The sequence below is a fragment of the Salvia miltiorrhiza genome, chromosome 2 (genome assembly GCF_028751815.1).
Source record: "Salvia miltiorrhiza cultivar Shanhuang (shh) chromosome 2, IMPLAD_Smil_shh, whole genome shotgun sequence".
Taxonomy (NCBI): Eukaryota; Viridiplantae; Streptophyta; class Magnoliopsida; order Lamiales; family Lamiaceae; genus Salvia; species Salvia miltiorrhiza.
The window spans coordinates 33,655,832-33,666,804 of NC_080388.1; the positions used below are offsets into that span (position 1 = coordinate 33,655,832).

The following is a 10,973-nucleotide window of genomic DNA, read 5'->3' on the forward strand; positions in this document are numbered from 1 at the left end:
GGGTGAAGCCCAAACTCACCGCAGACTTCATCCCCATTCCTCATACGAAACCCTAGATCCCCTTTTATGACTCCTTTGTCTTATGATTTCCGACGACCTCAGCAGCCTCCATGGAGCTCTTGACTTAATTAAAACTCAAGAAAGTTGACAACCTAAATGAGTTTGGAGATACAAGGGGAGGCCGCAACGGAGTGAGAGAGAGAGAGAGGGGGGAGGGGGCAGAGGAAGTAGCAGCGGTGGGAGATGGGGGAAGGGGAAGCGTCCGATGGAGGTGGAGAAAGAGGGAGAGCCAACGGAGGTCAAGATTCTGGGCAGATCTCGGCAGTGGAGGAAGTGAGAGAGAAGGTGAGAGCTGACGGGAAGAGAGGGAAGGGAAAGAGAGAGAGAGGGGGTGACATGGGAGGGGGAGGATGGGTGTGATTTGGCATTTCTAATGCCACGTTGGCATTCCGGCTGCCAACTCATATATAATTTGGCCGGAAAATTTATCCGGACGTACATTTCAACAAATTGAAAGCTCGTTGAAATTTTTGCAACAGTTAAAAAGATTGTCAAAAAATCAAATTTTGATTAAAGTGAGGTATTTCTATGCAATTTGCCCTAGTTTAAATAATATTATAATTGTTTTATTGATCATCATTTATTTTTTAATTTAATTTAATTTATTTTATTTTATTTTTAATTTTTTAATTTTTTAATTTAATTATTAGTTTTCTTTTAAAAGAAATTTTGGACCCCCTGAATCGAAAGTCTGGCTCCGCTCCTGGCTACAATGCCGTTCTAGCGATGTCGCTCCTTTCTTCTTCAATTCCAATTTTAATAAGTTATGTAATTAATTTGAGGCAATGAAATATAAGATAAAATAATAAATTTTTAATTATATTTAATTATTATTTAAGATAAAGGGGTCCGACAAAATGATTTCTAGTGTAAAATACCCGAGGCGGGCCGAGATAAGCCCACTAGCCCACTTTTTGGGCCGCCCACACAATACTATTACGCTAAATTTCCTACTGCCCAGCCGCCTCCAAACTTAGACCTGCCCATAAAATCAGATCGGATCGGATCGGATCGTTTTTGACACTTATACTTACATAGTTGCATTAGCTCTCACTTAGTCTCATATTTTACGTTTTTTTTTTCTTGAAAAAAAAAGGCTAATAGCAATAAATTTCATATATTGACATACGAACTTCTTTGTCGTGTTAAATTTGCAATATTGGTATATATAATATTTTGAATTTTCAAATTTTTGAAATAAAAAAAGTATATGGAAATTGAAATAGAAAATTCAATTAAGTGACCAAATAGAAAAGAAAACAGATTTGAAGTGCCGAAAAATAGTGGAATTTGCTAAATCTACAAAAATAAAAAATTTAAGGTGACAAAATGGTAAAAGTGAATACGACATGGTATGAATAAACGTGGTGCATTTGAAGAATTCAAAAGCTCGAAATAGTTGGTAAACAATTATGTAAGAATATACAATGAGGCAAGTAATATAAGTGTTCCATCATCATTCAAAAGCTTATGTAAAGACAAATGAGTAGAATGAAGAAGTTGAGAATATTTGACAACATGAAACAAAATATATAGGTTTTTCACATGGATCTCTTATGTTTATGTTTTTTAATGCACGCATCTCTTATAACCTAGGGGCCGGGAGGCCTCGAGGAGCATCCCACTCAGTGACAATGTGGTTGCGCGTGATCTCACTAAGCGAGCGGCAACCACTCAACGCCATCGTCAGCTCAAACTCATCGCGCAGCATCTGGAGCACTTTCCTGATGCCGGCCTCTCCGTCCGCAGCCAACGAGAACACCACCGGTCGCCCAATCTGACAATTATATCTCCATGCTCGCTCAAACAAAACCAAGCTAAAACTTTGTGTTAGTGTTAGTGTTAGTGTGTGCTATATCCAACTTACAAAGATGCCAGCGGCTCCTAGTGCCAATGCCTTGAACACATCTGTTCCACGGCGGACACCTCCGTCCAAGAACACCGGAACCCGCCCTTGTGCACCTTTCACCACCTGAAAAACCGACTGCTCGTTAGAGACTAGACAAGCGGAGAGAGCAGTGAGATTGGCCCTCAAGTGCAAAGGCAGAAAGGAGCTTGCCAAGTTCAAAACTATCAATATGTAGAATTGGATTTTGGCAAGTTGAGTACCTCCTCCAAAGCCATGATAGTTGAGGGCACATAGTCCAGCTGGCGAGCGCCATGGTTGGAGACGATGATGCCAGCAGCTCCACTCTGGACAGCAATCCTTGCTGCATGCATATATGTTTCTTGCTACATTAGTATATATTCTCACACACACGAGAGAGTTTTAATGGTTGCTGCTCTTACCATCCTCTGCAGTGAGCACACCCTTCACCAAGATTGGCATTGAAGTGATTGATTGCAGCCACTTAACATCCTTCATTTATATCATACAAAAAACCTCATCAATTTCTCACCTTGTAAATCCAGATGCCTAGTCACCTCAACCTATGATGAATAGAAAAGATTACCTTCCAGCTCAATGTACGATCAATTTGACCAGCAACATATGAAGCAAGACCAGAGTCATTGGCCTACACCGCGTTAATGTGCAGTGAAGATACGAGCATCATGAATGAAAGGATGTTGACAAGCTAAAAAATGATATATGGTGGTACTTACTTGATCCATCTTCCCGAGGTTCAAACCCTCAAAGTTTTTCAGTGTCAAGCCCGGTGGCAAAACAAATCTGGATATAACAACAGATCAGTAGGTTACCATCTGTCTAAATGTGATGATGTGTTTAATGTTCGAACCTGTTCTTGATATCAGATTCACGGCGTCCCAATCTTGGGGTGTCCACAGTGAGTGCAATGGCCTTGAAACCCGCCCTTTCAGCTCTCCTCACAAGCTGAGCCACGACGTTCCTGTCCTTGTAGACCTGAAACATAAGCCAAGACAGGCATGACTCAGTTATTTATCATGATAAATATCTCAGTGTCCATTCAAGATTGCAACTGCAGACTCACATAAAGCTGGAAGAATCTAATGCCAGGTCCCGTGGAGGCTACTTCTTCAACGCTGGAAGTGGCCCACGACGACAGTGTCTGAACGTTATGAACAGAAAAACTAGATAAATATTTCTCATGAGTTAAGTCCAACTAGGAAGTTTATGTAGTAGTCTGGTTTTCGATCTCTCAGCTATATAAACTGTGAGTTTAACATCATCTAAGCCTCCTAGATGTTTAACGCCTTATGTTTTTTCTCTATTGGAGATTATTTGGGATCTCAAGAATAATACTAGTTTCTGATTTATTCTATGCTTATGTTTGAAGATATATCCAGATTCTAATACAACAAATTTTGAGAGGAGATAAACCAAACCATGATAGTTCCAGCCGCTGATGCAGCTCTAGCTGTTGCATACTCACCTGCATAATAAATCACAAGGCAATAGTTAAGGTATGTATGCATAGACAAGCTCAATCTAACAAGGTGGCATTTACTTTTTTGAGGATTAACCTTGATGGTAAAGCGAGATTGATTAAAACTTTGGGATAATCCCAAAACCCTTGATAATTTCTATCATTTGAGCTAATTTTGTCTTATCAATCATGAAGTAACAGAGTTTCAAAAGGCTTCCTTTCACAACATATTGAAAGCCTTTCAATAATCGTAAACATATATATGTAGATTGCAAGCGAACACATCAGAAGTAACCGAGTTTCAAAAGGCTTCCTTTCACAATAATCTCTCACATAACTTGAAAACAATAATTTTTTCTACGACGAAGTAAGTCAGAATTGTTATGAGCAGAGTAGTGCAAATGGCATTTTAATGGTTAGTAGAGGGGCGAGTTCCATATTGGTTACCATCAGGGTGAGCCATTTTCTGAAAAGCAGTGGGGGCAATCATGATTGGCATAGAGATCTTGAAGCCCAACACAGTGGTAGTCATGTCGATCTTGCTTACATCAATCAGAATCCGGGGCCTAAACCTGCATACAAAGAAAGAAACCAACTCATCATATAGCAGCTCACAAGATGATGATGATGATGATGATCCTAAAGCAACGGAACTTACAGAATCCTCGAAAATGCATTTCTGTTCTCAGCAAGAGTCCATTGGTCCTCTGCGCCCGAAGCATAATAGTCATACGCCATTTTCGGCAATTTCTCCTTGGCAATAGCCTGGTACTCGCTTACGTTTGTGATCTCACCCATCTCTGCACTGCCTTTTTCACAAATCCCTTGCTTTGATCTTCATACAAAAAAAAATATGTATATGAGATCACAAACACCATTGGGTAAGTGATAAGAGTTAAGATGGTAGGAAGATAAACTCAAGCCAACGCTGCAAAGTTGACACACACCCTTCCTTATCTACAGTAGAAACGCTTATTAATAACCTACTCCTATCCACGCCCATACACAAAACATAAGCCCACCACAATAATTTTTTTTTGAGAATACATAACGACAATAATAGAAAGCGTAAGAAACGGAAATCAAAACTAATTCAGAATTACTTCTTCTCAGCGCCGCACATAAACCTTCTAAGGGCAGTGCAGTCCAGTCCAGAGAAGGAACACTTAACAATCACATAAAATTGGTTTCAAAAAACAATCGCATAAAATTGGTGAAAGAAACAGCTTTTCCTATATATTAGTATAATCTAACATCATCATTACTGATTCCTTAATAAACCACAGCATTAGTGAAATCATATCTTCACTAAACTAAATAGATTTTCAAAATAAAAACTTGGGTGACAAAAAGAAACCTCTTTACTTCCAACAAACACCAATCAACAAGAGAGAGGGAGAGAGAGAGAGGGAGAGACCTGAAGGCTCAAGAAAAATGAGCAGAGTGCATGCAAAGGAGTAGCCGTAGAGGGAGTACTAGTACTAGTATAGTAGATAAACTCGAATGGCAGTGAGCCAAGAAAAATATTGACAAATAATTGCTAAAAAACAAGAAGATTTGGGGAAAACAGAGGAAGACGACAAAGGATGTGGTGGTCATGAATGGAGTGGCACAAAATTGAGGATTAGCTTTTGGAGGTTAGAATTTAAAACCGCATCCGATCAGTGGGCAAATGGGCTGCTCTCTGCCACACCCTTCTTGTGTGTTTCACAGTCTTTTCTTCATTATCCACCAAACTCTATGGGCAAAAAAATTCAGTTTGCATGTATAAAAATTTACAATATATACATATGTATGTAATATTAGTTCTATTATTTTCTTGATAAGTGGTGTCTTAATCATCTTTTCCCCATACTTTGTCATTTACCTATTACGGATAATGGTGTTCTTGAAGAGAAGGGTGGTGGGATGTCTGGGAGTCCCTGTCCTCTGTTATCAACATTAACAAATTCAACTTAATTTGTCACTAAACTTCACTTAATTTCACTATATCATATGCAATGTTTCATGTATTGAACGATGACAATTGGGCCTAAATTTTAAAGAATTAGGAGTTAGATTAAATAATGAGTATAGCTATTTGGACAAAACAGAACTGATATGTTGGATAAAAAAAGTTAAATACTTTTTAAAAATTGATTTATTTAAATTTTTGGTTCAAATTGAAATGGAATTTAGTTCGTTTTATTGTTTTCTCTACATACTTTTTAAAAATTGATTTATTTAAATTTTTGGTTCAAATTGAAATGGAATTTAGTTCGTTTTATTGTTTTCTCTACATTATAATTTTTTTTGTAACTTTTTAAATATTTTTACAAGTTTTGTAAATTAAAAAATTACAAAAAACTATAATATGGAGAAAATAATAAAATTAAATAAATTAATTTTTGAAAGTATTTAATCACTTTTTGTTTGAATATATTTTATTCAAATAGTATTACTGTTACTAATAGTGTGACAAATAGAAAAAAAAAAGAAAAAAAAAAAAAAAAGAAAGATGAAGGTAAGTTAAAAATATATGGCATTACACGTGAACAACAACTCTTTTTCACCAAATTACAATGCAGCAGACAGGAATCCAAGTTGGAGATAGCAGTCTAAAATCTGCAATTTGTTAGGCAGTTAGCCTGCTATATTACTTACAGACCAGAAAAAGGCTACAATTCCCAAGGCCCACCAAAACTGGTTTTTGTTCATGCATGTGATTTGTTCAATTTATTATTGCATTTAGTTGCATTGTGTTGTTAGTGGACACTTTTCTATTCTACCAATTAGAAAAAAAAAAAAGAAAAAAAAATCCCAAATCTTAACTAAAAGATGAAGGAAAAAAAGATGCTCACTTTGCCACCTAAACGTAATCTCGTTGCCGTTTCCACTTATGTTAAGAAAATATTTTCAATATTCTTACAAAGTTAAATCAACTTACAATTTTTATTTTAATGTCATAGAACAATAGATAGGTTCGCCGTTCGTGTCTCAAATCTCAATCAGCATGATATGTTTAAATTTCGAGATTTAGCTAATACGACTTCATCTTCGAATTTTCTGATTATATATATCAAGGAGGAGAGATACTTAAAATCGATTTTGGCACACTCATGTTACACATTCTTCTACACGATATTAGAAAACTGAAAGATTCCGAATTAATCGAAAGCCACCCAAAATCACGAATAGATTTCTAGACTAATGAAATCACCAGAAAAGTGATTTCATAACGAGTAAAAATTAGAAATGCTCATTTTCGTTAAATTGAAATGAAAAATGCTCACTTTTATAAATTCTAAAATTATTGTGTTTATACTTAAATTGACTAAATTATTCTTAATATCTCAATCAATGTATTTATAAAATAAAAATAATTTGTTGGTGGCGGCAACCTACTTACGACAACCTACTTTTTCGACCGACGAGTTACCTTTTTTATTGAAAATTTGAGGGTCGAAAAAATAGATTGTTGCCCAGGTGGCAATCTACTTTTCCGATAATAAGCTATTTTTTATTGTTTCTTACATTTTTTTTTTATATAGTTGTACTTGTGTCAGAAAAGTGTAAAGATTTAACACAAAAAATGATGTAAAGTCATCAACATTTAAGGACAATTTCGATCCTTCCTCTTAATTTAGACATAAGATCAATTTTTTTTTATAAAAGTGGACATTTTTAATTAGAAGTTATAAAAATGAGCATTTTTAACCATTAACACTTTCATTCAAATGCATCGACAATTCGACATAAATGCACACAATGGAATAAAATATAAATTAAAATAGTTCGCATAAAGTTCAAAGTACAAATTCAAAGATGATATGAGGCGGGCAAGTTTCTTTAAGGCTGTTGTATCCTTTCTGCACAAAAATGAATGTGTACATATCTCTACTGTACATGGGGTCAGATTACAGTATGTTGCAAAAACTGATTTGAGACTATAACAATAAATAAATGATACAATGATCACTGTATTAAACATCGGGGTTTAGCTAGACAGATATCCTGCGTTTTCTTTGTTGCGTGTAAATGTATCCAGAATTGAAGGACGTAGCTGTGCCAAAAACCTGAGTTCTGTTAGGACCGTATGCTCCCTCGTTTCGCCTATTCGAGTTTGGTGTTGAAACTAGGGGGACTCATTCAGCAGGCTCGTTTGGAGCAACTCGGGAAGCTTCCTTCTTCAGCTTGTGGTTATTGTATGCTGCTACCCCAGCAATTGCTGCAGTAACACAGAGTTTTCATTTAATCATAATGCACGCTATTAAGAATTGAAATAAGACATCTAGTTTACGCATTTGTGAAGCAATTTCAGTAAAACAACCATGAAAGGTAATCTTGCATAAAATAAATTAAAACCAAGCCTACTCTAACTTACTAGCCCCATGCTGCAAACAGGCAGTAGGATAAAGCTGTAGTGCCCTCTTAAACTTAATAATGTTTAACCCAAACAAAAGCCAAAAGGTGAGTGTTGAATAACATGACTTCACTTATGATGATGAAAACTTTAATTAGATTGCTAAAATTTTCAACCCAAGTCATTTGAGTTTACTGGAAGATATTCATACTTACCAACAGCATAACCAAAGAGATTGATAGGTGTCAGTGTCGTATCAGCAAAAATGAGTGCTGATAGTAGAACTACAACCCAGTCCTTGACAACACCAGCCACGCGAATGGTCAAAGCACTTGTATGTGAAATGACGAGAAAAACTGAAATATTGAGTGCAAAAGTGCAGAGAGAATTCAGTATGAGAATAAGAGGTTGTTTGAAGCTCCATGTCCCCCGTGCATCCATCTTAGGCATCTCCAGGAAGATCCATGGGATTAATAGGCAAACAGCACTGCACAATCACCAAATTAAGTTTAAAAATATGAAATACACCTTCATTTAGAATTGATGGAAAAAAAAAAAAAGTTCCCATCATTACAGTAGTATTAGAATGCTTGCCTGCAGGGGCTAACATAGTACATCATGGAAATTGGGTTTAGTTTTAATCCTTTCCGTTTCACAAAAATCTCCATGAATATCAGCCTGAGGGCTTCCCCAACCACACCTCCCATTTGGTAAACAACACCAATCCAACTGATACTTATTTCTCCATAAGATGCTACGAGTACCCCAAAACTGATAACTGACATTATCAGAAGCATCCTGGTATTCATCACTTCAAGTCCTGCTAATACCCCAAGAACGAAAACAGCGACTGGCACTGTAGTTGTAACCAAGAGTGTTAGGCAGTAGTACTAAACCTATATTGGAAAAAGTTTGCTTGCTAATGTGTAATATTGACAATAACGACTATTACACCATTAAATGAACATTCTCTTACTTACTGATTGCTTTTAGCATTTGAGCAAAGGCAACAGATATGTAGAGGTAAGCAGTGTTCCCAAGCCAAAGTGTCATAGCAAACATCCCACCAATTGGGACAACAGACCATATGTATCTGTGCATTCAGAACCAATATTTTTTAAGAATTCAATAGCAATAAACTATTACAGTAAAACTTGGGACTTCAAGATTAATGCAAAATGACAGGTATTTAAGAAATTCCAAAGGAAATCTATCAAACAAATATCGAATTTTAGAACAATGATAATAAGAATAAAATTGTAGATTTTTTTATTTCTCATATAACTTATTCCATTATAACAATGTGTCTATAATACCAATCATAACTTTGTTTTATGTCTTTTTGTCTGTTCTTTAGGAACATACACAAAACAACAGAAGAAGTTAAAAACAAATGTAGCACAGCAATTAAAATTTAGAGCACTCACATATCCAAAGTCATTCCTTCCTCAACTTTCATGATCTGTAAAAAATGAGCAATTTTTAGAGTATTAATACTATATAGTGTGAACTATCCAAATCAAGAAGCTTCAGTTTTGAATAATTACCTTGAGAACTTTGGTAACCACAAAACATAGAACAGATGAGAATATCATGTGAAGCAGCGTTAATCCAAGAGGATAAGGGAAATTCATTTCCTTTGATGATAAAACCCACTGCATTTCAGAAAAAGGTATATCAACTAGGTTAGACATACCTATGTAACTTGAAGCAAAACACGTACTTAACATCAAGACATATTTTCCTCCTTAGTCCAAAATACACAAATCCCAGAAAAAGGTAAAATGCCTGGTATATATCACAAGTCACAACCATTCATAACTAAGCAAGGGAAAGGATTGTGAGATGCCTGTTCATGCTAGGAACTGCAACAGTGGCATGCTTATAAATATATTCAGTATGTGTATTGTTTATTCGGTTTATTATAAAATGGCAATGCAACACTCGAGTATAGTAGAAGTTGAAAAATAAGAAAGACCAACGATGAAGCATGGCATGGCATGGCAATGAACCACGACTTAGGAATTATATCAGTCCTGACATTCATTCTTGGTGATAGTTAAACCATAGAAAAGTCATTAGTATCTGCTCTTTGTATACAGCTAAGTACTTCAAATTAGACAGAAGTCACAGAATGCTTGCTCCACTTACTTGATATTGATGCAAGTAGCTTAAGTCAATATATCCGAGAAATATATATCAAGAAGCTTGTAATCTATTTTCATCGATGGATCTTGAATCATATCAAAACCAACCTTATGTGGGAAGTGGAAACTCAACATAAGGAATACAATCATGTAGCAATTTTGTGCTATGATACCAAGCATCATAACTCAGTAACATGTATTTTCTAGATTCTGAAACTTATATATGAAAAAGAAGTGAATTACTTCAACATAGTTCATCCAGACAGACAATAACAAATTACTTAATCACAGCAGAGGAAGACAAGTTGCAGCAAAAGCGGAGCACCTAAAATCAAATTTTACCACTTCAATCAGGCACATTCAACAGATCTAAAGCTTTAACCGATCAATCATGCATCCCTACCACTTGCTCGATAAAATGTTTGCATGAATAACCGCGACGTTAAACCCAACTAGGGCAAACGCGCGCAGTTATGAAAGAAATCAGAGAGAAACGGTGGTGAATGGTAATAATAAGGGGACCTTGTTAAAGAATATCTGGCCGCTGGAGAGGGCGATGTAGATGAGAATGTAGGCATATGTTTTGAACTCTTCCTTCATCCATTTCGTATACCGATCCGCCATTGCTGCCGACAGAGAGAGGGCTACTGATTCAATTTCATCAAATTGCAGAAGGAAAAGCAAGGTGAATATAATCGGAGGAGTGAGATTGGGGAAAGTGACTTTAGTTGGAGTGCAAGGTTTTTTTGGGGGGAAGTTAACGGCGTCTTAACTGGACGACCAATTGAGAGGAGAAGAAGATTCAAGCGAAACGACGACGTTAACAACCTTTTGCTTACAGCTGAGAATTGCCACCTCAGAATCTGGGTGAGTCAACGCCCTAGCTATCGGTGATTGGTCGTTGATGCCACGTGTTGGTTAATTTGCCGAGACGAGCTGCTGATTTGAATGGCAAATTAGCGAGACACATCAGCATGCAGCCTGGCTGGATAGGAGACAGCAACTTTGTTGCCATGCTGGCAGTGTGCACAATAACCTCTTATTTTCTAAAAATGGTCACATGACTTGTTGAGTCTC

At 36.5% G+C, this 10,973-nt stretch overlaps 2 protein-coding genes across 5 annotated transcripts; both read right to left on the minus strand.

Moving 5' to 3' along the window:
* Positions 1-1,497: 1,497 nt before the first annotated feature.
* On the minus strand, positions 1,498-5,172 carry LOC131012093 (glycolate oxidase 1). Of its 3 annotated transcripts, none has more exons than XM_057940007.1 (12): positions 4,825-5,172; positions 4,066-4,242; positions 3,855-3,979; positions 3,367-3,413; positions 3,012-3,089; positions 2,799-2,923; positions 2,665-2,731; positions 2,514-2,576; positions 2,350-2,419; positions 2,170-2,270; positions 1,928-2,032; positions 1,498-1,837 (listed from the first exon to the last, which is right to left on the minus strand). In XM_057940007.1, the coding sequence occupies exons 2-12, from the start codon at positions 4,203-4,205 to the stop codon at positions 1,646-1,648; spliced, it is 1,113 nt and encodes a 370-aa protein (XP_057795990.1). In that variant the 5' UTR covers positions 4,206-4,242; positions 4,825-5,172; the 3' UTR covers positions 1,498-1,645. The 3 variants fall into 3 exon arrangements, with proteins under 3 accessions (XP_057795990.1, XP_057795991.1, XP_057795989.1); XM_057940008.1 differs by having other exon boundaries at positions 4,765-5,158; XM_057940006.1 differs by lacking the exon at positions 4,825-5,172 and adding an exon at positions 4,579-4,636.
* Positions 5,173-7,230: 2,058 nt separating this feature from the next.
* Positions 7,231-10,973, minus strand: LOC131012094 (probable sugar phosphate/phosphate translocator At3g14410). Of its 2 annotated transcripts, none has more exons than XM_057940009.1 (7): positions 10,419-10,973; positions 9,297-9,404; positions 9,177-9,211; positions 8,730-8,842; positions 8,344-8,605; positions 7,965-8,236; positions 7,231-7,614 (listed from the first exon to the last, which is right to left on the minus strand). In XM_057940009.1, exons 1-7 carry the CDS (start codon positions 10,518-10,520, stop codon positions 7,532-7,534), a joined length of 975 nt encoding a protein of 324 aa, XP_057795992.1. In that variant the 5' UTR covers positions 10,521-10,973; the 3' UTR covers positions 7,231-7,531. The 2 variants fall into 2 exon arrangements, with proteins under 2 accessions (XP_057795992.1, XP_057795993.1); XM_057940010.1 differs by having other exon boundaries at positions 10,239-10,929.

What these genes read in the sequence shown, in the direction of transcription:
- LOC131012093 (XM_057940007.1), bottom strand. Translation starts at nt 4,205, where the DNA reads ATGGGTGAGATCACAAACGTAAGCGAGTACCAGGCTATTGCCAAGGAG. An exon ending in GAAAATGGCTCACCCTGATG is followed by an intron (nt 3,414 to 3,854) that starts GTAACCAATATG and finishes TTTATTATGCAG; the next exon opens with GTGAGTATGCAACAGCTAGA. An exon ending in ACCTCGGGAAGATGGATCAA is followed by an intron (nt 2,577 to 2,664) that starts GTAAGTACCACC and finishes AACGCGGTGTAG; the next exon opens with GCCAATGACTCTGGTCTTGC.
- LOC131012094 (XM_057940009.1), bottom strand. Translation starts at nt 10,520, where the DNA reads ATGGCGGATCGGTATACGAAATGGATGAAGGAAGAGTTCAAAACATAT. An exon ending in TACTATGTTAGCCCCTGCAG is followed by an intron (nt 8,237 to 8,343) that starts GCAAGCATTCTA and finishes GTGATTGTGCAG; the next exon opens with TGCTGTTTGCCTATTAATCC. An exon ending in TCTCTTTGGTTATGCTGTTG is followed by an intron (nt 7,615 to 7,964) that starts GTAAGTATGAAT and finishes GTGTTACTGCAG; the next exon opens with CAATTGCTGGGGTAGCAGCA.